General features: G+C 37.7%; 1 protein-coding gene across 12 annotated transcripts in view; it reads right to left on the bottom strand.

Annotated features, from left to right (window-relative positions):
* The window catches only part of GRIK1 (glutamate ionotropic receptor kainate type subunit 1), a 437,503-nt gene extending 414,598 nt beyond the window's left edge, over positions 1 to 22,905 (bottom strand). For 3 of the 12 annotated variants that reach the window (XM_070071887.1, XM_017347204.3, XM_051819208.2), the window contains exon 1: positions 21,904 to 22,899. In XM_070071887.1, coding sequence (XP_069927988.1) covers positions 21,904 to 22,021 — 118 coding nt within the window. In that variant the 5' untranslated portion in view covers positions 22,022 to 22,899. Of the gene's footprint in view, positions 1 to 19,435; positions 19,748 to 21,903 lie in introns of those variants that run through there. The other 9 variants (XR_011387736.1, XM_070071886.1, XM_051819209.2 and 6 more) reach the window with 7 other exon arrangements.
* Between the last annotated feature and the right edge of the window lie 2,798 nt (positions 22,906 to 25,703).

The raw sequence follows: 25,703 nt of genomic DNA, 5'->3' as shown, positions 1-25,703 counted from the left end.
GCCCTGATTCCTAGTAGAGAGATTTTTAATATTTCTTATGAATATGGAAAGTGAGACAGAATTTAGTGATTTGTACACCATCTATTATCTACTTCACATTTTTCATGCTGATTCATGACTGAAACTGCTTTATTTTTGTTTTAACTTATAAAAATAGGTTGGCTTCTTCTGTTGAAAGGGTCCTAGGCATTGATTAGTATTTTTCCCACACTGCTGTGACTGACTGAAGTCAACCTCCCTCTCTGAGAATGTAGTGCAGCAGCCTGTCCCTTCCACAGAGCAAAGAAACAATATGCATGTCCTGAACACACAGGTGATGTAGGGAGGAAAATAAGGAAATAATTCACAAGGCAGGAGCTCACTGACTGATTATATAAGCAGCATCTAGCCCTCAGCTGATATTTATTATACTAATGCATCATGTCAGTAGAACTTCCGAACAGCTAGGATTAAACCTTGTTCAAAGTTATTTTATCTCCAAATGGCTTCATAACAACCTTCTCCCTAAATTAGCTCTTGTGGAAATGAAATTCCTTCTAAAATAGAATTGGTATTTCTGAGCTGTGCAGGACCTCCTCAGGTTATAGCAAACAAAAAAGAAACTTACAGTACATAACTTAACAGTGATCTTTCTGACATGAATCTAATTCCTGTTTCAAATGAACCATATTATTCTAGACAGTGAGGCTTTCCTACGAACCTGTTGCTGCAGGTTGATCTAATGGTGTCATTACTGTTTTTTATATACACTTTCCCTCTAAACATTAGAAATTCAGGTATTTCAATATTGTAAACAAATAACTTTCTGAGATTTCAAGAAATACGTAATGTGATTTGTGGCTTTTTTGGAGGGATTTTTTAATAGGATAAAAATTGCCAAAACAAATGAATCGATGGTCTTTTCTTACCGATTACTTGCTATGAGAATCAGGGTACACTATATATTTTCACTCCTAAATTCTTTCATCTCAAAAATGGGCATAATGTTGATAATAATTACCACTTAGAATTGCTAAGAAGCTAAAAAGATACTTTTTAAATGAACTACAACTAATTGTATGCAATTGAAGTAATTGTTACATCCCCAACTCTGTGCTAGTAACTTTTCATACATGCGCTCAGCTAACCCTCTCTAACCAGTGAGGTCAACAGAACCGATCACATTTTATAGGCAAAAAAACTGAAGCAAAAAGAAGGCATGTGATTTTCTGAATGAAGTTCTCATACATTGTGAGATGTGGAGATGAATTTTTAATGTATAAAATATTTACAATCAGATTCTTGAATAATTTAATATTCTTAAGTATATATTCTGTCTTTTCTATTTAAGTTGAAAATCTTTGAATACAATGACCAAGTTATATTTTTCTGGCATCTTTCATAGCATATAATAATGTGGAGTATGTGTCAATACTTACTTATCAAAATCATTCCCCAATGTGCACCTGCCCAGGTAACTAACTGAAAACTAAACAAAGCAAATAAATAGCTAAATGTCAATATTAAATTTGTGTATTAAGGAAAACCTAGCTGAAATGATTATGTGTGGGTAAAATATGCATAATACACATATTAAATTATACACTTATGGCATACTTATGATTTCATTGTCCTGGAAAGATTTTCATCCTGGTTCTATCAGATTTCTGAGTAAGTCAATGTCCCTGCAGAAAGGATATGCAAGTTATAGGTGGTGCCTCAAGACTGTTTAATGAAGATGCTCTTTATTATCCTTTAGCAGGTTAAGGGGTAAAACAAAGGACAGTAGGATTAGGGTTACTAAGTGTTAGCAAGAACTGTAAGCCACCATTTAGTCATTAAGAATAAAGGGACGCGGCCGGCGCTGCGGCTCAGTATTACGGTGCCGGCACACCGGGTTCTAGTCCCGGTCAGGGCGCCGGATTCTGTCCCAGTTGCCCCTCTTCCGGGCCAGCTCTGCTGTGGCCAGGGAGTGCAGTGGAGGATGGCCCAAGTACTTGGGCCCTGCACCCCATGGGAGACCAGAAGAAGCACCTGGCTCCTGCCATCGGATCAGCGCAGTGCGCTGGCCGCAGCGCGCCGGCAGTGGCGGCCATTGGAGGGTGAACCAAAGGCAAAGGAAGACCTTTCTCTCTGTCTCTCTCTCTCTCACTGTCCACTCTGCCTGTCCAAAAAAAAAAAAAAAAAGACTATGGGACAAGGAGAGGAGATGCTGAGACACATGAAACATTAGAAGACATGCTCAAAATAAGCCAATACCTATAGAGAAAGAACTTGACCATGAGTAACTCACAGAGAATCAGAAAAGAAAGAGTCAAGGAAATCAAAGAAGCCACATTCTGTTCATGTCTTCTCATCTGATGGTGTTTTCCACTGGCCAAAAGTAACATGAAGTTAGAGTCAAGAGAACCTTTGCATGCAACACCTAAAGATTAAAAGAAGCTAAAAGATGGTGGAGAGTTAATCTGGAGGGGTAAATACAGAATATGCATTTTAGCCATTGCAGAAAGGGGCTCCAGTGATCTTGGACAGTGTCTATGCAGCCAGAGGATATAGCCCAGGCTCTCTACAATAAGTAGTATAGCAATCTGTGAAGGAAGGGTAAATCCTAGGAAGGTCCATCAGCACACACTTAGACAACAAGTTCAGGGTGAGTTATATGTACCTTCCTGACTTGGACCTTTTTGTCTGAATTCTTCATGGAGCGAAAGCAACATTCCCTTGATGACTTATAGGAGAACAAGAGCTTGGCAGTACACAGTGGTTGCTCTCTACCTAGCTACACTGATAATTTAAAACAGAGTTCGTTTGATTTATTCTTAAATCATATTCTTCAATGGCTTTTGTACTTTTACAAAGCATGAAGCTTTATAGACCTGCATAGTGTTTTGAGAAGTTGGAGTGTGTTGAAAAATCACCCACCCTTCAGCAGGAGCAACATGCCTCAGGACGGTGCTTATTTTGACAATAGATGCTAAATACAGAGGACCTTGCTGTGCCTCAGTTTCCTTAATTTGTCAAAAATAATCTTGTCAACGTTTCCTGATTCTGACATTCTTTGATTCCTCATGTACTTTGATCTGGAATGGGGGCGACATTACAGAGATGAGAGGACTCTCACAGAGGCAGAATAGGATAAGAATCAACAAAGATTTAGGCAAAGAGAGAGATTTTTCTTTGATCCCACCTCCCCCTTCCAAGAATTCCCTACTTTACTCCCTTTGTTCTTAGTCATTCAGGAGGATTATAAAAGAATTCTAGTTCATTTCTGTTTCTTCAAAGAGAAGGTTTAAATTTTATCTTTGGGGGAGATAGCTATTGGTTAAATAACTGGCTGTACGGTTCAGTTTTTACCCAAGGCATTTTCCTCTCCTTCTCTCACCCCATTAGCTAGAAAGGGCTACTAGAAAAGAATACTGTACGTATAGATGAGCACATAGAGCCACAGAAAGGTACTAAGAGATTATTGTTAACAAAAACACAAATTTTCCCACTTTGGATTTCTGCTAGGACACATGATGTTCCCCTGCTTTGAATTTTCTCCCTCTTTCCTCAGTCAATGTATACTTCTCTTTCAGATCTAAACTCAGCAATTTGTAACCACGGGAGAGTTTCTTTGACTGTCAGTTTTTTTCTCATCAATGACCCCAATAAATGGAGTATTTCTTTGTGCCATCATTTAACTAATGCCCAATTTTCCTATGCTGCAAATTCACCAGGACAGATCAAGTGTGCTGTGTCCAGCAGTGTATATCCTGTGACCAGCCCTCAGCAGACACTCTGAAAGGATGGAGAGTCAGGAATGAAGGATCATTGTTATGCACAATTGAGTAAGTTACTACAGGGTCTGCTTTCTGCTTCCTATGGGCATGTACTCAGAAGAAGGACCACAGGTGCTAGACAAGGGAAGTGTTACCAAAAATTGTTACCCCTGAGTCACAGCAAAACATTAGCACATTTTGTTGCCTCTGTCCATACCATCTATGAATATGTAATTGTTTGCTTTGTTATTGTTATATGTCTCTGGAGCAAGATTTCCAAAGTATCCATAGTAAGTATGTACTAGGTTTATGATCATTATTTCTACTCTCAAGTTCAATCTCAGTACTGTTAACATTCTGGGCTGGTTAGTTCTCTGTTGTGGCAGCTGCTTTTGTCTAATAGCAACAGTACCCCTGACCTCTACCCACAAGATACCAAGAGCAGCTCTCTTCACCTTCATAAACAGAAATACAAAAAATATTTCCAGATACTGCCAAATGCCCCCTGGGGTGACAAAAAATCACTTTTGGTTGACTATGACTGTTCTGGAGGAAAAACTTTAGGGATTCAAATTAATTCATTAGTGAAACGGAGCAGTACTGTTGAAATGCCAGCGCAAAATTTTCCCAATATATTCCACAATTAAAAGGAGAGATTTGGTGTGTTAGTCCTCATTGCATGGCCCACTGAGAACATTATTAATTCAAATTGCTGCCAATCTTAATGGTTTTATTTTACACTTTCAAAAATATCTTAATCCATAATCATACCCCAGAGGTTTTCAAGTAAAAATTGAGCCTACATAAATCAAATAAATCAAGAAATAACAGAGCAGCATAGGTCAGACTTCTAATATCTAAAATTTTTACTCAGGTCTCCCACACTTTAATTAAGTCTTTTGAATCTGGTTTTGTTTCTCAGTATACAAGCTCACTTTAATATGCTTATGCAAATTAATAGGCACAGAAACTCAAAAAATAAAATGAGGGAAGGTTCTAAAAGAAATTTAGTTGTAATAAATTGAGAATTTTAATTTAAAACCTACTGCTCACAACACATTTCTTGCATTCCTAAAGGTACCAGATATTCCTTACCTTAAGATAGACTAAGAATAATTTTGAAGCTAGTGGATTTACCTTTTCTTTTGAAGACATAATAAAATAGTCCTGCTGGGTGATACTATTGTTCTGTAAATTGAAGCAGATGAAAGGAATGGTTGGCAATTATTGGAATGTAGACTATGCAGGCAATTAAAATGGACAATGCATTTGCAGGATATATTTTTCTGCTCCCCAGTTAAATGCAAGATCACTCCCATTGATTCAATTTTGTGTATGAAATCTAGACTCAATTTCCACAACAATGCATTTGGGATGACTAGATTCTACTTTGGAGTCTTAATGAAGATACACATATAAACACTTGAATCAAATGATCTACAGCCAACCCATAATACTTGAATTTTAAAATGAACTGATGAAAACATTAACATATTTTACTTTTTAAAATTTTTTTTAAATTTATTTGACAGATAGAGTTATAGACAGTGAGAGAGAGAGACAGAGAGAAAGGTCTTCCTTCTGTTGGTTCACTCCCCAAATGACTGCTAAGGCTGGCACTGCGCTGATCCGAAGCCAGGAGCCAGGTGCTTCTTCCTGGTCTCCCATGCAGGTTCAGGGGCTGAAGCACTTGAGCCATCCTCCACTGCCTTCCCAGGCCACAGCAGAGAGCTGGACTGGAAGAGGAGCAGCTGGGACTAGAACCCAGCGCCCATATGGGATGCTGGTGCTGCAGGTGGAGGATTAACCAAGTGAGCCACGGCGCCGGCCCCATATTTTACTTTTTGAAATAAGTTTCTTACATATTTATTTTTTAACAAAAGCTAAATATTGTGTAAAAATGATTTTTGCAGGTGGAATAAAACTGATTTTATAATTATCTTATAAATGTATATCTTCCTTCTGTTCTTCATCTTTCAATTATTTAATTCTCATATAGTTTTTCAATATAGATAAATGAGTACATTTTTAACAATGTTGCATGGATACTAAAAATTTCAAGAAAGGCAATCCTAGAAAAAAAATCACAATATATGTTAGAAGCAACCTACATATATTTGTTTTCATTTTCCTTTCCTTTCCTTTCTTTAGGCTTAATTGTTAAAGAAATTGTATTTACTGATATTATCCTTTAAAAAATAAATGAAAGCAGCCAGTCATTTTAAAAATGACCAAACTTCAAAGTCATTACATTTGCTGTTGTACTCCTTGGTCCTCCTTTTAAATTTTATTTTCATTACTGGGTTTTGCATTTCTATAACTTCAAACAAGTTAGTTTCTTGAGCAGGAGCATATTTGGGGCATAATATGTAAAGAGGATTATGGAATTTATTTATTTCTTGCCAAGAAGAATCTCAATATCAGTGTTTAGTGTTTAGTTCCTAAGATCAGATTGCAGGATATAAAATGGTTTCCCCAAATGTACAATATCCAGAAAGTGATCACTCTATCTACTAGAGATAGATCTACTAGATAGATCTACTAGAGATAGATAAGTAGATAGATAGACACAAACACACCATGGAATATATATATATATATATATATATAAAGTAAATATGTGTATATATATATATTCACACCATGGAATATTACTCAGCCATAAAATATAATGAAATCCTGTCTTTCCCAACAAAATGGAAGCAACTGGAAGTCATTAGTGAAATAAGCCAGTCCCCAAACACAAATACCATGTGTTTTTCCTGATCTGTGGTAACTAATAGAGTACCAAAAAACATAATGTGTAATTATTTGCATTGCAATCTGCATAAAATTATTCCTGAGCATAAACTTCTGAGAGGAAATGGCTTAAGGTCTAAATGAACTTAATTATTATCTTTATTATCTTGTAACCACAGGAAATATTTAGATGTTACCTTGTCATTGGTTCTACTTCACTGAAAGAAATTAAGAATGACTAACTGACCCAAAAAAATGTATATGGGTGGAATGGTCATTTTTCCATTCAATTGTTATATATAGCTGTTGTGTATATTACCACTAAACTAGGGTCTTTTTACTTTTATTCAGTGAAGAATTAAGCCATTTTACAGTAATGGGAATTTAAAATGTTATCTCAAAAACAAAAACAAAAGAAAGAAGGGAAGTGGAAGGAAGTAGGGTGGGATGCAGGGAGGAAGGAAGGGAATATCATTATGTTCTTAGACTTGTATGTATACATTATATTGAATTGGTTAAAATTAATTACAATTAAAATTTAAAAAAGACTGATTTGCTCAATTCTATTCCATGTGGGTGTGTTTTATGCATACTATATATTCTTTTGACTGAATATGAATTATACTGTCAATAGACTTATGAAATACAGTGCTGATTTGAATGTTCATAAATTGATTTGCTTTGTGACATTTCCCTCTTTCAAAGGCCCTGAATATGTTTTATGGCTTCTTTTTTTCTGTCCTGAAAATTATTTTCAGTTAAATGCCAGTTACCAGTTTTTCTCAGTCAGCTATAGTAAAGAAAGTCTACTTCTGCATAATTTCTTGTGTACTGCATTCATATTAATGTTTGAGAGAAGAAACTAGACAAGATTGTAAGAAAATGCAATGATAACATATGAAACAGGAGTATAATTAATCTAATTTGTAGCTCACCTTGGCATTTTACCTATGTGACAGAAATCTTTAGCTTTATCAAATCATTTTAGATGTGAAATATTTCATGAAGTTTAATGAATGTTTTTCTCTTTCTCAGAAAAGGAGCAAGAAATTCTACAAAATTTAAAGTTGATTTTTTAAGATCCACAGAGAAAGATCAAAACCTCAACCAAACATGCCATGTTTTAGATTTTGTTTGCTAGCTTTGCAATCTCAGACCTATCAGAAAACTCAAAATATGGAGTCTAAGGAAAAGTGGACAAACTTGACTTTCAGGACATAGACTGGAAAACAAAATTTGAAGTTGTGCCTTATATAATCCATAGTCCTGTGAGATAAAATAGGCTTTTCAAAGAGGAATTGACTAGGATTAGAGAGACATATCTGAAAAGTTCAGTGAGGATAGGAAAGATTTAAGCTTTATTACTGACCAGGATGTGCAAAGTTGATTTTAATAAAAAGCAGAAACTACAAAAATGTAGTTATGCAAGAAAAAATATATAAAACTCAAGGAAAATAAAATAATAAAAAATAGGAAATTGTTATCTGAACTGTAGAGGTATTAATAATATCTAAATATGTATATGTATATCTATACTTACCTTTCCGTATCTATATCCATTTAGTCCTGAAGCAGTGAGCTTACTTGAAATACATGCTTTAAATTTGATATCTCAAAGGGCTTTATTTTTCTGTTTTTCCTTTTTTTATATAGCCCTGGTCAATGTTTTGCTTCATGAAATTTGTGGAGAGATGGAGATAAGCTTACTTTGGTGAAAAATTTTGAAATCCATGTATAGTTTATTCATCACACATATTTATCATGAAATTTATGAAGACTTCTCATATTAGCAATTTGGTTTTCCAGTATAGTAGACAAATGACTTTCATCTAATTGTGCATTTAGTGTGATGACCTCACATGTTTCTTCTAAACAAAACTTTGGCCCTGCATCCAGTATCTCATGCACAAAGATGTGAGGTGGCCTTCTAGTTAATGAACTATCTCGTTTGGGTTTCTTTACTTCATAGAAAAAATTCATCCATATCTTTTGAAGTTTATGGTATTACATTTAACTAAAAGTGTACACTTCATCACAATACCCATCCCTTTATATTCTTGCTACTCACCTTCCAATGAAGCTCACATTCATGGTGTAATAATTATGAATGATTAAGGTGATATGCACTCCATCATTCACTTAGATATTATATGTTTTAATCCTGAATCAAATCAAATTACTTAAGTGTTCCATACCAGGGTGTTTTGTAGAAATGTTTGTATTACTATTTGGTATCTTATCAAAGAATTGGATTGAGCCCTTCATAGGAAACACCTGTATTAACACACACTACTAATTTCATCATGGGACTGTTACCTATATTACACTGTGTCTTTTTATCAAAATGACAAGATGAATGTCTTTTATGTTTTTTTAATATGAAAATCTGTGTATTTGTTTAAGCAACTAGATCCCCTGAACTCAGATCTGCCTTTTTTCCCTTCTTCCTGTAAAAAAATGAGATACATATTTTGGCCCACTTTAGGCAGCTTTTCAAAGAAATTTTCACCTCCCTTTTCATTAATATATTTTATCAGGTTACAATACCTGTATATGTATTTCTGTAAGTCTTTGAAATATTTTTAGAATAAACAGCTGTAAATATACAAATGAATACATGAATAAGTATATGATGGAGTGTGTGTGAAAACATAAATTAAAACTTCATTTTATGTATGAAGAAAAAAAGGTCAAACATGTGAGACCCAGAAGTCTATTTGAAAGTTTACCTTACATGAAACAAAAAGCAGTATAGGCTTTAGGAAACAGAACAGAAAACCTGTTTTGGCATGCTCTCCAGGAATTGTTCTCTGATTTTGTTTTTTTTAGGCATCACATAAATCATGCATTCCTCTTCACCTAACTTACATCTGACACAGAGGTAGGAATCTGAATCTCAAAGTTCCAGACTCCAAAATATCTTTCTGTTTATGAAATACTCACAAAGTGAGTGATAGATGTTAAGATTTAGCCTTCTTTTGTACACATATGTGGTGCTTAGCCTAAGCAAAGCATAATACTCACTTGAATCTTTCCAGTTAAATTAAGGTAATAAAAATGTAATGGCAGCACTCACAGATTATTCTGAATTGTTATATTGTATTCATTCATTTGTAATTGCTAGATTTTTTTTTCTGAATCCTTTCAGATATAAACACATTTCTGCACACTCAAGATGATCTCAAATGTCTAGATAGTACATATTTTTTAAAATCTAAAAATCTTATTATATGTACAATTTAACACATTTCTGTGAGATTTCCTTGTTGTAGATGTTACAATTTCTGTGGATCTGATCCTTTGAAATGGCTGTCCCTACCAAGACAATGCCTCACCTCCATTTTTCATGTCTGCTCTCCTACAAGACACACCTCAAACTTTCTGTGCAAGGTCCATCATGATATAAAGACACCAGAGTGATTCGCCTGGTGCTCCTTGTACTGTGTAACTTTAATGTATTTTATTTGTTGCTTAATATGTTTCTTTCATTCAAATATGAATTTCTAATATTTCTCAAATGAGTTGTATGAGAAAAGCAAAGTTGCAAGAGAACAGCCTTGTGTAAGAAGTTAAGGATTGTGGCTGAGTTTTTATATCAACTGAGTTTCTGGAACCTGTTTTTCCATCTATCAAGTAAGAAATTTAGACTTAGAGATTTATGAAGTCCTTGTTCGGTCTTAAGCACTATTATTTTAAATTTGTACATACATATATGCGTTAGGTTTTCTATATATACTATGTAATTAAAACAAAAACAAAAGGGGCTGGCACTGTGGCATAGCGGGTAAAGCCGATGCCTGAATTGCCCACATCCCATTTGGACGCCAGTTAGAGTCCCAGCTGTTCCACTTCCAACCAGCTCTCTGCTATGGCCTGGAAAAACAGCAGAAGATGGTCCAAGTGCTTGGACTCCTGCACCACATGGGAGATCTGGAAGAAGCTCCAGGCTCCTGCCTTCAGCCAGGCCCAGCTCCGGCTGATGCGGCCATTTAGGAAGTGAACCAGCAGATGGAAGACCTCTCTCTTCTTCTTTCTCTGCTTCTGTCTCTTCAACTCTGCCTTTCAAATAAATAATTAAAAAAAAAGTCAAAAAAACTGCATGCTTCCTATAGCTTGTCCCAAGGGATATCTGAGTCTAACTTCTCTCTCTTTACCATTCAATTATAATTCCAAGGAGAGTATGCTGAACATTTTTAGCTGATAATTAACCACTATTTATAACAATTAGTTCTATTTTCTATTTAACAACTGCTTTTTTTTCCCTTAAGGCATTTCCTTGTAGTTTAATACTATTTTCTGACAAATGTTCCACAGATGTAACAAAGCATCATTAACTCTTTCATGTTAATTGGGCCCTAAATGATGTTCTGTTGGTTCTCTTGGGGTGAGGAATCACCACGCACACTTCATCATGCAAAATGCCTCCTGGAGAGATGGAGGCAGAGTATACATACTTGCATGGAAAGGGCCTGAGGTAGTGAGCTGGCCTTGAATGTTAGATATGGCTGAGTGCCCCTGAGTGGGTCATAGATTATACCCTGATGAGATGTTGGGAAAACAACCTATGAGAATGTGCACTGAGTCTCCAAATGGCAACAGCAGCAGGGTAAACCACGCATGGTGTTCACCACTCAGGCTGTGAACAAGGGAGGCAAAGGAGTTAGAGGCCAATAGCCGAGAACAGACAACACAAGCTCACCCTCTGGATTTCCTAGGGGAATGAGGGCAAATGTGTCTCCCTTAACATGGGCTGTCTTTAATCTCCAAAGGGAAAAGGGAGGAAATAGATTCATAGAACTTTACACTTTAAATAGATAGGGAGGATCGTGATTTGTCATCAGTGGAAATAGAGGGTTCTATGATAGCTAAGTTTAATGACAAGAAAATGAACAAAGTTCCACACACTTGATGCCATGACTTAACAAACGTTAAGGACTCATATGACACAGTTGGATACCTCCACAAAGCGCTTTAGTTTGTCACAATAACCAAAAAAAAAAAACAAAAACAAACAAACAAAAAAAAACAAAAAAAAAAACCACACACACACAAAATAGAGCAGACACTGTACGGGTTACTGCAGATGTGGATGAGATTGGCTGGTGTATCAGTGCACCTGTTCACTACTAGATGCTGGGCATGGATTTATTCAAAGATGATGCAATACTGTCAAGACAGGAGCCACCAGAATTGGAAGTACTGTCATTCCATCTTTATTCCATTATCTCTGCATGCAAACAACTGCTTAAATAATCTAGAATCTACATAAATGTAGCTTTAATCAGTCATTTTCAAAGTGAGCAAAATATTAATAGGAATCAAAATGAAAGAAAAATTTGGCCACAATTCTGCTGTTTTTACAAGACAAATGGCCTTCCTTTTCACATTCACTAACTAAAAGTTCTTACATATAAGCAAGAGTAAATTGTATAAATTTCCAGCTCAAAGATTCAAACTATGTACAATGGTCTACATTGTTTTGTAAGAATTCTTTATTTTAACACATGACTTTCATCATAAGGCCAATATTTATAGATCCTTTACTTCTTAAGTTTATAGTACTATTTTCTTAACTATTGCCTCCTGCTGAGCATTCACAGTCATTTATAAAGTTTCTTGCCAATTCAGTGGACATGTAAAGAAACAGCCTTAGGGTTCAAATATATCCTGTGAACAAAAGGAACACACAGGCCCAGAATTCAAAAGGCGAATATTGCCTTAGACTTGAAAGATGTCTCCCTTCCACTAATCCATTTTTAGGAGACAAAGTACAGCAATATCTTCTACAATATAAACATAGTCAGGTCATCAAAATGCAGCTTCTGTTTATGGGCTGTCAACATATCTAATTCAATATTTTAAAGTTTAAAATTTATAAAAAAGAAAAGAAAATCCTTAAAAGTTGTAATTGAGTTCTCATTAAAAAGGAAAAAGCATGGTTTTTACTATCCTTTCCCTGATATAAATTATGAAGTACTTTATCAGATCTGGGAATTAAGTATTGATTTTTAAAAGCATATTTAGACAATTTTGCCAAGAAAAGAAAACCATGTAAATTGTTTGCTATGACTATTCACTCAAGGACATTGGTATTTAATGCCTCTAATAAAGTATGGTGCAATGATTAAATCAATATTCAAAGTTAAATTATATTTAATTAAGTACAAAAAGTATTTAAGAGCTGAATACCAGGATGCTAATGGACAGAAACAGCTAATGCCTGATTTTCTCATTGCAGAATTCTAAAGAAGAGATATAACCATTGCATTTTATCAATAGCAATTGTTATATAAAGTTTATTCCTTTTAATGATTTTTCCTACATTAAATGTCATTGTCTTCATTTTAATGATACTTTTAGAAAACTCTTGATGCAGCATATCATATGGAATGGACAATAGTTTTCCTATTTCCCTTGATAAAATTAATCAGAAATCTTTCTGTACTGCAGAGTAGGTAGGAATAGTAATATCAGAAAAGAGCTTTATGTAGGTTGAGCCTTTTTTAAAAATACAATTTATTACTTAAAAGTTTAGATGTATAGATAAGAAGGTAATACAGAAAATTCCCTATATGACACATTTAGTTTCCTCTATTATTATCATCTTACATTATTATGTTTCTTTTGTTGAAATTAATGAACCAGTATTGACGTATTACTTAACATCAATCTTTCTTCAAAGTCCTTAGTTATTACACATTGTCACTTTTCTATTTTACAATGCCACCCAAAATACCACATTACATCTAGTTACCATGTTTCCTTAGGATGCTCTTGGCAATGACAGTTTCTCAGAATTTTATTTTATGACCTTCACTGTTTGGATGAGTATTGGCCATATGTTTTGAATGGTATTTAATGTCATCTATTATAATTTTTTTTTAAGTTTTCTGATGATTAGAGTGAGAGGTTCTGGGTTTTGAGGAGGAAGATAAAGTAAAATTTCATTTGTATTACATCAAGGATAAATATCATCAACATGATTTGTTCACCAGATTCATCTTTGGAAAATACGTTTCTTCATCCCCATGATTCTACTTAATCACTTACTGTTTCAATATGGACTCATGGGAGCCCATTCGGTTGGCTTTTATTTAACATACTTACATGAAGGGGATTTTTGGAGTACTTATTTTTTTTTTTTTCTACCACCACAAGATATCCCAAGGTCCTTGTGTATTTCCTTCCCCATTGCTAGAATTATCCATTTCTCCAAGGAGCTCTAGGGCCAGGTCTGCTATTTGGGTGTAATTGTATCTGGACACTCTTGGCTGACAATTTTGGAAGATATTTGTGAACATACTAGCAAATGTTTTGGTTGGGTTTTAATCAATAATCAAATAAAACATGTATTTTGCCTTAACATTGGTTGTCTTCTTTGGATTTTTTTACTGTAATAAGTAATGCATTTAAAGATGTCCTTTTTGGGGGCTGGCACTGTGGCTTAGCGGGTAAAGCTGCCGCTTGCAATGCCGGCTTCCCCTATGGGCACCAGTTCTCTGCTATGACCTGGGAAAGCAGTAGAAGATGGCCCAAATCTTTGGGGCCCTGCACCCACGTTGGTAGATTTGGAGGAGGCTCCTTGCTCTTGACTTCCAATTGGCACATCTCTGGCTGTTGCTGCCAATTGTGCGGTGAACTGGCAGATGGAAGACTTCTCTCTCTGCCTCTCCTCTCTCTGTGTAACTTTGACTTCCAAATAAATAAATAAATAAATCTTTAATAAATAAATAAAGACATCCCTTTTTGTGTGATTGATGTGAAATAGTAAACTATAATGTTCTCTTGATCTCCAAATTGATAGTAGATGACAATGATTATGATCAAATTTGTGTTAAATAAAAGCATACTATTCTTGTATCAGAATCTACATTGTTCAACTCCTTTTTCACATTATACAGTACAAATTTTAGATTTTTAATAGATAAAATTTTGTACACTTTAACTCTCTTTGGTTAGGATATTAATAAGCTAATACTTCATTAAAAGATGTAATATGAGGCCGGCGCCACGGCTCAATAGGTTAATCCTCCACCTAGCGGCGCCGGCACACCGGGTTCTAGTCCCGGTCGGGGTGCCAGATTCTGTCCCGGTTGCCCCTCTTCCAGGCCAGCTCTCTGCTGTGGCCAGGGAGTGCAGTGGAGGATGACCCAAGTGCTTGGGCCCTACACCCCATGGGAGACCAGGAGAAGCACCTGGCTCCTGCCATCGGATCAGCGCGGTGCGCCAGCTGCAGTGCGCCGGCCGCGGCGGCCATTGGAGGGTGAACCAACGGCAAAGGAAGACCTTTCTCTCTGTCTCTCTCTCACTGTCCACTCTGCCTGTCAAAAAAAAATCATAATTAAAAAAAAATGTAATATGAACAGATCATTCAAATTTAATTAGTAAATTAACGCATGAAATAATATGCAGAATAACTTAGAATATTTTCAAGTTGTTCATAGTATTCCTGTGAGATTCATTTGTGGTCAATAGGAATTTACTCTTCATTTGGTCAGTTTTGTTTCTTCTTAATTTCAATTTGTAATTAATTTTAAAAAAATTTTAAACATATGCTAATATGTTTTTAAAAATCCATAAATTTGCAATAACAAGAAAAGGAATGAAATATTAGCCAAGTGATTTGGAAAATTCATTCTAAAAATTATTTTTGGTGATTCATAAATGATATTCCAAAATTAAATATTTTATATTATGCCATTTTACCTCCATGATTATCTCTTTCCCATTGATTTATTATCATAAATATATTATTTTATAAAAAGATGATAGGGTTTTTTCCTATTTGATATAGCATCATCATTGATCTCAGCAATAAATCAAGAAATTATTGAAGTTGATAAGATTATAATGCATTCTTTTCATTGGAATGTTTCCATTTTCCATGTAAATTTATCATTTAAAAATAAGACAAACATTTAAAAATGAATATATAGGTTGAACTTTAAATGTAGAGAGGTCTTTTCATGTACCACAAGTTATAGTCCTAGAAAATATATCACAAATCTAATTGGATTCCTCAATAATATTAAAAAGCAAGTCTGGTGCATGACAAATTAGGGAAATGGTTCTAGATACATTTTTTTTTTTTTTTTTGACAGGTAGAGTTAGAGAGTAATAGAGAGAGACAGACAGAAAGGTCTTCCTTCCATTGATTCACCCCTCAAATGGCTGCCACACCTGGTGCGCTGCAGCCCGCGTGCAGCAAGATCCGAAGCCAGGAGCCAGGTGCTTCCTCCTGGTCTCCCATGCGGGTGCAGGGTCCAAGGACTTGGGCCATCCTCCACTGCTTTCCCGCGCCACAGAAGAAAGCTGGACTGGAAGAGTAGCAACCGGAACAGAACCGACGCCCCAACCGGGACTAGAACCTGGAGTGCCAGCGCCGCAGGCGGAGGATTATCCTAGTGAGGTGTGGCACTGGTCTCTAGATACATTTTCCACTAATAAAAACAATGCACCTTTAGAATGCATAGATTATGTGGTTTTGAAGCATTTTCTAAATAATAGACAGCAAGAAGTACTTAAATGTATTATTCAAGCTTTATGAAAAAAGTCTTGAAATATCATGGGGGCAGAATCTCTGCTATACTGAAAAAGCAGCAAGATGCATTGCCATGTGAAATTTGATGTGTATATTGAAATTTCAATGAGTTTTATTGGCAGATGTTTTGGCCACATATTTTCTGGGAACATAAATCTAGTTAGTTATGAAAGGTGTGATTCAAGTAAGGGAAGGGTCTTCAGATTATTAAAATGTGAGAGATCGTGCACTAAACAAAACAAACTCAGAATTTCTTTTATGTAAGATTTCAGATAATCTTTAATATATGAGAATATTTCAAAAATTTATGGGAAAATGTAATGAAGATATGTTTTATTTCAGTGCAAAATGTTTTTGCAATCTATCAATCTAAGCATAGTGTTCTCATAATACGCATTCTCTATATTCTTTTTGAAAATAGCCTCATACAAATATGCCTCATGACTGCCCAAGTGAAAGTATCCCCCACTTAACTGATCAGACTAATACATTATCATAGAACTTAACACTCCTAGTCTTTTAGCAGAGAGAAAGATGGAGGTTCCTTCATTTAGGCCTACCATATACCATACATCTTTACATATAACATTTCATCTTTACAACAAGACATGAATTTGATATTATTTTCTATTCAAAAGGTAATAAAAATATAATATTTTCAAGGATAGTCCATTTAAAAGCAGAGGTAAAATGGTGACTCTCCTATGTGGAGCCCCTGTCACTCGTTCTGATCCAATATTTTTTGGAGAATTTTAGGACATGTATTTGCTTTATTCGATGGATAATTATCAGACTGCAAAAGAGGATTGAGAACCTCTGGGAATCCACCATCATTATCTGCAACATTCCTTCCTCAAAACTATCCCAATCCACTGTACAAACTAAATACAGTGGTTTGCTAGGCATAAGTAACAAGCCTTCTCCCTCCAACTTGTTCACATTTCTTGAACCCTTCTTGAAGAGAAATTCTGTGGGGTCACTGATAATATTAACTTTTCTCTTTGCTAAGTGCTTGAAATGTAAATCACACTAATTTTGTTATTTATATATCTTTGAATTAGATATCTTTGAATAACTAAAAGCAACAGTTCATTTTGCTTATATTTGATTTTAACTTAGTATATACAGATACTTCAAACGGCTCACAGAAAATGGAATTAAAAGGTGTTTATTTTGTTGCAAAACATTTTTAAACCCATGCATGTTTTTTCATGATATGCATTTTCCATGAACTTTTTGAAGATCCCAGTGTGTAAGTCCATACAAAGTACAGCATGATTTAATGCAAGGAGCTTGAACTTGAGATCAAAGTGGCAAATTTAAAATATCCTCATTTTTACCAAGTAGCACTTGAACTTAAGTCACCAAGTCATGTTTTTCTTAAAAAACTAGAAATTACAAAATATACAGGAAAAGTTGCCACAGTTGAGATCTGCATGGAGTTGACTTTAGACCTATGAAATCTGTATCAACTAAAAAGATGAATAATGTAGATAAAATCATAAGAAAAACAATCCACTCAATTGCACAGCTATGTTGACATTATTTAGGCATTGCTGTCTTTCAAGCTATTAGATTCTTCCTCTTTCAGATTTTTCAAGGCTAAGCTGGAGTTTGTAAATTAGTGTTAGGACCATGTTTTGCAAGGCACAGGTGTCTCTCTCACAATGATTCACTCTCAGGCCAAGAGGATCTTCCTAAACAAAAGCAATTCTCTGAATTTCTGTTCCAGGTGTGGTAGTGTGAACCCAAGCTGTCTGTACTCAATGCATATTAGGTGGAGGTACCAATTCCATTCTGACTATGCAATTAATATAATAAATCAATGGTAGAGCATTTACTGAAAAGTCTCCCAGAATAATATTTGAAAAAAATTTAAGAGTCTTCATTGAAGTACTGATGAAAGACTAGGGGTAACACATATTGTAAATCACCAGAATGCAAGCTTCCAGGGGGCAAATATGTTGGTCCTTTTTGTTCAGTATTGTGTGTCTTGTACCTAGAAGTATATATGACTAATGGTAGGAGATAGAAAGATCAATTTATATTTGTTGAATAAAGAATAAATACTGAAATGATGAAAGAATTAAGAATAAAGTTGTGAGTTTTTGTATACTGAAGAAAAAATAAAAAAATACAGACATTAGTTGGAACTTTGGGGACTCTTGAGACTCAAATATTCCAAAATTGATTCTACAAGCAAAGTAATGATTGACATAGATAGACTTGGGTCTCTCATGAGGAAATAAATGCATTTGGGCAATTACATTTCACTATAATGTTTCATACTATTCATATATGTTTCTACAATATTTCTTTTTATATGAAATACTTAATTACACAGTAGGAATATATTAAATTCATTCAGTGGTTTGTTTAATCAACTAAAAAAATAGTGTATTTGATCATCCCCTGTGAAAACAGAAAAGGCAGACATCATTACCACTCATTCACAGAAAAAGAAAATCAGGCCTAGAAATACAATAATCTTATAGAAATATAGCACATTGACTCTTTAGTCCTTGTTCAGGAAGAAAATGTAGACAATAAAACACAAAAATAAAACCAAGATAACAACAATAATAATAACAATGCAACTAATATATCTAGGTACTCAATAAAGTCCTTTCATATTCTATTTCACATACTCTTATCAGTGGAACTATGAAGTCTCATCTAGTTTTAACTCAATTTCTCAGAAGCAGAAACAAAATCTTAGTGGACTAAATGACTCTCACTAGGACGTGAATCTAGTAAATCAAAGAGCTTGGACCCAAATCTGTACTTTTTCATTTCAAATCACAGAGCAGAAAGCCTTGATACCCACCATTTAACTTATAATCCTATGCCTGTATCACCATCTTCACGATTGTGCATGTTTAGATGATGGACACAAACATGCTCTGTCAATACATGTTTCTGTTATTATTACTTCAAATATAATTCTGCTCTACAATTTGCATAGCAATTGAGTTATTGTTTTCACCATACATGGTGGTGGGCCACCATCTACTAAGGATACATAGACCATGATATGACCACTACTTATAAGTTGGCTGCCCATTTTCAGTGAATGACTGTGATTGTGTGGCACACAGACCAACTAGCTGTGTGAGAAAATTAACTGGTTGTTGACATACAGCAGTGTCCACAGAAAGACAAAAATGACCCTGGCAGTGTCATAGAATTTTTGGGACTATATTTCTAGTCCATGCAAACTGATGGGAAACTTCTCCAGTGTACTAATGTTTAGGACATCAGTGTTCTACTGTTTTCCTTTATGTCTCTTAACTTCTGCATATGATTATGAACTTTCCAAAGGATATTAGCAATGTGTGCAAGAAGCATACATATATACATACTGAGTGATTTCTCAAATATTTAGTTTACATGAATTTTAACTTAAATTTTATACCTTTCCTCAAAGGTTGAAGCAGTCCTCCTTCCAGAAAAGTAGATTATGCAGTGATTAATCCAGTCAAGCATTTGAATGCCTTGTATATAGAAGTACTTTAGTATTAACACCCTGATGTAAATGCTGTATTTTTCTTCAGAATATTTTAAATTACTGAAAAGCATAAAAGTTCATAATTAAGAACCCTGTTTTGTTAGTTGGATGGATTGTTGGTAGTTTGTTTGAAAGAGAGATAAGAGGTGCAATAGAATACAATTTAGTTCTTCTGCTTCCTTACACACACATTTTTGCTTAGTCCTCAATCTCTTTGATAGTTTGTATTCAGTGATGGACTTGGCTGACACACTCACTGTAGAAAGGCAGATTTCCTCTGAGCTGTAGCTGGTTTCCATGGTGTCGAATCACCTATTTAAAAAATATGCAGGTTCTTGGATAGATACAGGGTAGTAGAGCCCATGCCAATCACAGGTCACTTGGGGCCAGAAGGAGTAAGACATTTGTGCTGCACATAAACAACACCAGACCATGAAATTTCACTTTATGCATTTTGGCTCCCATTTAGAAAAAGGAAATCTCATTACCTTGTGGCATATATTTTAAGGTCACTGAATCATGTTGGTTGTTTTCACTTTGAAAATTACTTTTAAATGGATGATTGTGACTGCTTAGAGCTTGTAAAAATAATCAGATATGTGAACAAATACATCTTGGAACATCCTTTTCCATCTCCCGCCTTGATTTCCTTTAGATTTGGGGGATACAGGAAAGCAAAATTCTCCCTCCTGGCATAGTCATTTCCAGCATGCTTAGGTTTGTCGCTTTCAAAATGTATGACACACAAGCAAAACTCCAATTAAGTTAATAAGCATTAGAAATTGTAACACAGACTCATTACATGTTTGTATTGTTCACCAGAATTTTTTAAACCCCAGTGAGTAGAGTTGATTGCATCCAAAACAGGATATTAATGCTAGATCATATCTCAAATGAAGTATATTTTAGCTCTGAAAAAGAAGTGATTTTTTTAAGGTAGTATGTTGGAATTATTTTAGCAAATAGTATAAATTACCTAATGAAATACGCACTATCATTATCCATAGTCTAGAAAAACATGACTGCAGTAAGAATTCATAATTGGGATCTTTTCTTTCCTTGAATACTAGATGCCACATGCCTACAGAAAATGCAATTCAAAGTAGCAAACTTCATCTATTTATTGTAAAATAACTAAGTTGAAATAAAATAAACAACAAAAAACTCCACTAAGTTCTGGATTTTTGCCAAGGGCTTGCTAATTGTGAATCAGGACTAGAACAGTTATAGAAGTGGTCCAGCCTCAGGAGTGCCTGACACTGTCTCTTGCATGTTCTCATGTTCTGTCCCTGTAGAGGGTTCCAGTTAGAAGCCCCACAGCTCCAGGCTTAGCTCTTGCTGCCTAAGTGGGAGGAGACCTGTGTGCTGTCACATCTTCACCTGTGGCTCTTCCAGTGACACAGTCTGGAGGAGGCGATGAGGAGAGCACACAGACCAAAAGCACAAAGTTGAGTAGATGGAAAGGAGTTAACAGCTTTAATGCAAAGAGCCCAGAAATTGCTCAGTGCCCCCATAGACCAAATCTTGGAGTTGCGTGCTGTAAATTTAGGTCCATGAATTGTCACCCCTTCTACTGCTCTTGCTTTCTGCTCTTTGGGCTGCCCCAGGACTCCCACGTTCGTTCTCCCTTCCAGTCTTGTTTTATCTGGTTCAGGATCAAAGCCCAGAGGTCTCCCAGGGAGATAGTGTTCAGTGGTGGGCAAGAAGGGGTAGACTGGGGAGCAAGTGGGAAATTTAAGTGCTCTGGGGCCATGCTACCGTCGCCTCGAACCCTCAGCCAGGAGTCAAAGCCAGACTCTACCCGTTTATAGTGGAACCCTCCGGACTTTGTGGAAGAATACAACTCACAGATGGAAACTTGGAGGCTCAGGGCTAACCGCCTCCAGCTTAGACCCGCGTTCCTAGTGGTCCGGGTGTTCTACTCTTGACATCGCGCCGCGTTTGCGGGTACCCAGAGTGCAGGCTGCCAGGGACCACAGCCGCGGATCAGCACAGCTCGACTTCCACCCGGGCGGCTGGGTGATCTTATCCTGTCCCCCAACTCAAGTGGCTGCGGCGGTGCAGACCCCACGCCCGGGATAAGGTGCCAACCCCGGACGAGCCTGGATCTCAGCACTCTTGTCTGTGTTCCCCAAGCCGGGACTGAAAAAAACCGCCAACTGCGTCTCCTGGGGAAGCCCCGGCTCCAGCCAGGAGGGAAGCGGTGACGCGGCTCCCCCTTTTTCGTGCGCATTGACCTCCACCATCCCCAGCTCCTACCCCCGCGCCGGCGCGCGCCGCCTCGCCCGGGACCCGCTGCGCCCGTGTTGGCCGCGGGCAGAGCCCGAGTCCCCCGCGTCCGCAGCAGCCCAGAGCGCTCCCCGGGGCTCACTCACCGATCCTGAGTACTTGCGGGGCGGACGAGGGGAGGACGAAACAGAGGAAATAGAGGAGTGCCCAGCTGGTGTCCGCGGTCCCGAGCCCTGGCTGGGCGAGGAGTGTGCAGCGCTCCATCTTCTTGGCTTCTTAATTCATGCCGAGCACAGCAGCTGCCGCACGTCCGCGAGATGCGCCCCACTCGGGCCGGGTCCCTTCTTCATCCTCCCTGGATGTTCCGGGTCTGCACCCCGGGCGCTCCCCCACCGGACGGGAGGGAGGGAAGCGGCGTGGGAACGCGGAGCCGGCTGGCTTCGCTGAGCTCGCTCGGGCCCCTGGCTCGTGTCGCTAGCCCATCACCGCTCCTCTTCCTCCTCCTCCATGGGCCGCACGCCGCCGCCGAGGACCAGCGCGCTCCTGCTGCCGGAACCCGGAGACCAGCGAAGCAAAGTTGCTGCCTCAATTTGCGGGAGCGTCTCCCTCATCCGTCCTCTGGTCAGATGCAAAAGTGGAGGATTGGGGGTGGGGTGCAGGCGGAGAAGGAGGGGAGTGGGAGGGGGGAAGGAGGACCCAGAAGGAGAGGGAACTGGGTGAGTTGGTGCAGGGGCTCTAGCGAACCGGATGAGCTCCGGCAGGTGAACTGGGACCAGAGCCACACTCTGGCTTCTCTCAATGCTTGCCTGCCTGCTTCCTTCGCTTGCCCCACCCTTTATTTACCGGCCGCACCAGCCCCAGCGATCTAGACGCGCTGGCACACAGGCACACACACAGGCGCGCTCCTTCTGCCTCTGCCTCAACTTCGCGCTGTGCTGCTGAAAGTCGATTGAGCGCTGCATCCTCCAGTCGGATCAAATCTCACTCGTGGGTGGAAGCAGAGGTTGCCTCTGCAAGCCGCTGATGGGTGCTGGCAGGTCCCGTGCACCTGCTAGGGGGTCTCAGAGAAGGCCAACTAAGGCTTGTCCCATGACTTCATGGAAAATCACCTTCTTGGACACCAACATTTTGGAGAATACCAGAGCTGCTTTAACTCTGAGAAGGAGGCGGAGGAGAGGGGCGAGACTTTCAGTATTTATTCTAAGATTATAGCAGGTTATATACAGGTGCAGCACTGGGAAAGAGTAGCATCCAGTGTCGCTGCTTTTCTTAATTTCCTTTGACTGTCACATTGAAACACTGGGAATAGGCTATTTTAAACAATGTAGGTTTGGAGACTATTTCTCTGTTAAAGGACAAGGACACATCCCTGGGGAAATCAGGATTTGATCATGTTGGCTTAATTTCCTCTGAGTTTTGTGGGAATGTTCCATATTCTAGTTCTATATTAATATCGCTGAGATTTAATTTTTTTCTATAGATTTTGAAGAATTGATCTAAACTGAGTCAATTCATAGAAAAAAATTCACAGGTAAATGAGCTTTGAGTATGAAATAATTATAAAGGAAATCTGATATATCTCAAAATGCACTTGTTCATTCCACAAATACCTACTGAGAATCTTGTGTATGTTGCCAGACACTGAAGACCCTCTAGTGGGGAAAATGCACAGTCTATACTCTCCAGGAAGCTAAGCAGTTCATACTTCAAGTAGTATGTCTGGTTCTGTCTCCACTGGGATGAGCTTTGACAAAACAACATATCTGGGTATAAGAAGCGGGATTGATGTGGACATAGGGATACATCTTGTGCATGGAAATATTGAGGAAGCTAAGCAGAATTAGAGACACAATATGGTTATCTGCAGAAATTCGAAGGGCTCTTCTTAGAAGAAAATAACTCTACTAAGTGTTATTAGGTAAATGTGAAGAGTTAGAATGCTGTATGGAAAATGTAAAGTAATTTTCACCTCATTTTGAGTGGGTGTTTCTTAGTCTACAAGTTATCAAGCAATAGCATGACTTGCTTTGGAAAGGAGGCAAAGTCTCCATTCATTCATTCGTTTGTTCTGCACATATATACTTTTTGAGGTGTTGTGCCAAGCTCTAGAGACATGGCAGGGATATGATTGCTGTCATCAGGAAACTCATAAGAGTTTTACAAATTGGCACCTGTGTAAATGAAGAAAAATAGGAATTTAACCCCATTTGGGAGCTTGAGGTGGCTTTGAGGAGGTGACACTTCAAAAATCAATGGATGGATAGTTTATAAATGGTTGGCAAATATTTATTTTTTCAAAAAGATTATTTATTTGAGAGGCACAGTTACAGACAGAGAGAAGGAGAGAGAGAGAGGAAGAAGTCTTCCTTCCGCTAGTTTGCTTTCAAAATGACAACAATGGCCAAAGCTGGGCCAATCCAAAGCCAGGAACCAGGAGCTTCTTATGCATCTCACACATGGGTGCAGGGGCCCAAGCACTTTAGCCACCTTCTGCTGCTTTCCCAGGTCATAAGCAGAGAGCTGGATTGGAAGAGGAGCAACTGGGACATGAACTGGCACCAGTATGGGATGCTGGTACTGTAGGCAGAGGCTTAACCTACTATGCCACAGCAACAACCCCCAAATAATTTTTTATTATTTATTTATTTGAAAGAGTTACAGAGAAAGGAGGAGGAATGGAGAGAGAGAGAGAGAGAGAGAGAGAGAGAGAGAGAGAGAGAGAGAAATCTTTCATCCACTGGTTCACTTCCCAAATGGCCACAACAGCTGGGGCTAGGACAAGCGGAAGCCAGGAACCAGGATACTCCTCCAGGTATCCCAAGTGAGTGCAGGGGGCCAAAGCACTTGGACCATCCTTCACTGCTTTCCCAGGCACATTAGCAGGGAGCTGGATGGGAAGTGGTGCCACCAGGTCATAAAACAGCACTCATATTGGATACTGGCTTTGCAGGACATGGCTTAACCCACTGTGCTATAACACCGGCCCCTGGCAACTATTTCTTAAAGTGAGAATAAACTTAACAACTGAGATAAGGTTTATTTTTAAACTTAAAATTCATGTAAGGCATGTTTAATCATTTATTTGTATTTAGGACATCCAGGGCCAAAAGCCAGAAGATGCTACATGGCTAGAGCATGAGAACCCAAGATGTAGAGTTGAGTGTTGAGTCTATTTTTGAAAAAAATGTCTAAATCCTGATTTTTACCAAAGTTTAGCTTTTTAGCTTTGATTTAATTAAATGATCTCCAGATAGTAGGTTATTGGTACTTAGCTATATCCATTCTCACCCTCCCTGGCACATGAAACTTGTACGTTTTCAACTAGAAGGAAACCTGTGACCATTTGTCATTAATGAAATGTGAGTAGAAGTGAAATAGGCTACTTCCAGGTGAGAAGGAATGCAAAGAAGATTCTGCATGATGTCTCTGGACACCGTGCTGCCAGAGTGAGTCTGACAGCCATCCATTCTAGAGGTTGAGATGGGTTCCTGGGTCAACTTCTGCATTAAGATAGCTGTTGGATCAGCAACAAACTCCAGTTTAGACCAGTTGACCAAACAGTGACAACTCAATCTTTTGCCTTCATACACTATAGTTCTGAGATGCTTCTTACTCTAGCATAACCTACTCTATACTAGCTGATTAACTCTCTAGGATTTGATATCCTCTTCTGTAAAATGAGATTTATAATAACACAATAGGGACATGGGAGGATTATGTGAGCCACTATAGACATACGAAGTATATCCCAGAGATCTGTTACCCAATGTGCATTAGTTCCTTTGAGGTAACTTTATTTTTGCTTTAATGAAGTTCTACCTACATTTCTAGCTTCAGTAGGTACTAAGGGGATAGTGTTTGGCCTAGAGATTAAGCCACCAGTTGTGATGCCTGCATCCCATATAGGGTTGCCTGTGTTTGAGTCCCAGCCCTGGTTCCTGATTCT

Source organism: Oryctolagus cuniculus, chromosome 4, assembly GCF_964237555.1.
Source record: "Oryctolagus cuniculus chromosome 4, mOryCun1.1, whole genome shotgun sequence".
NCBI lineage: Eukaryota > Metazoa > Chordata > Mammalia > Lagomorpha > Leporidae > Oryctolagus > Oryctolagus cuniculus.
The sequence above is the reverse complement of the archived record's forward strand: the minus strand, read 5'-3'. Positions and strand labels throughout refer to the sequence as shown.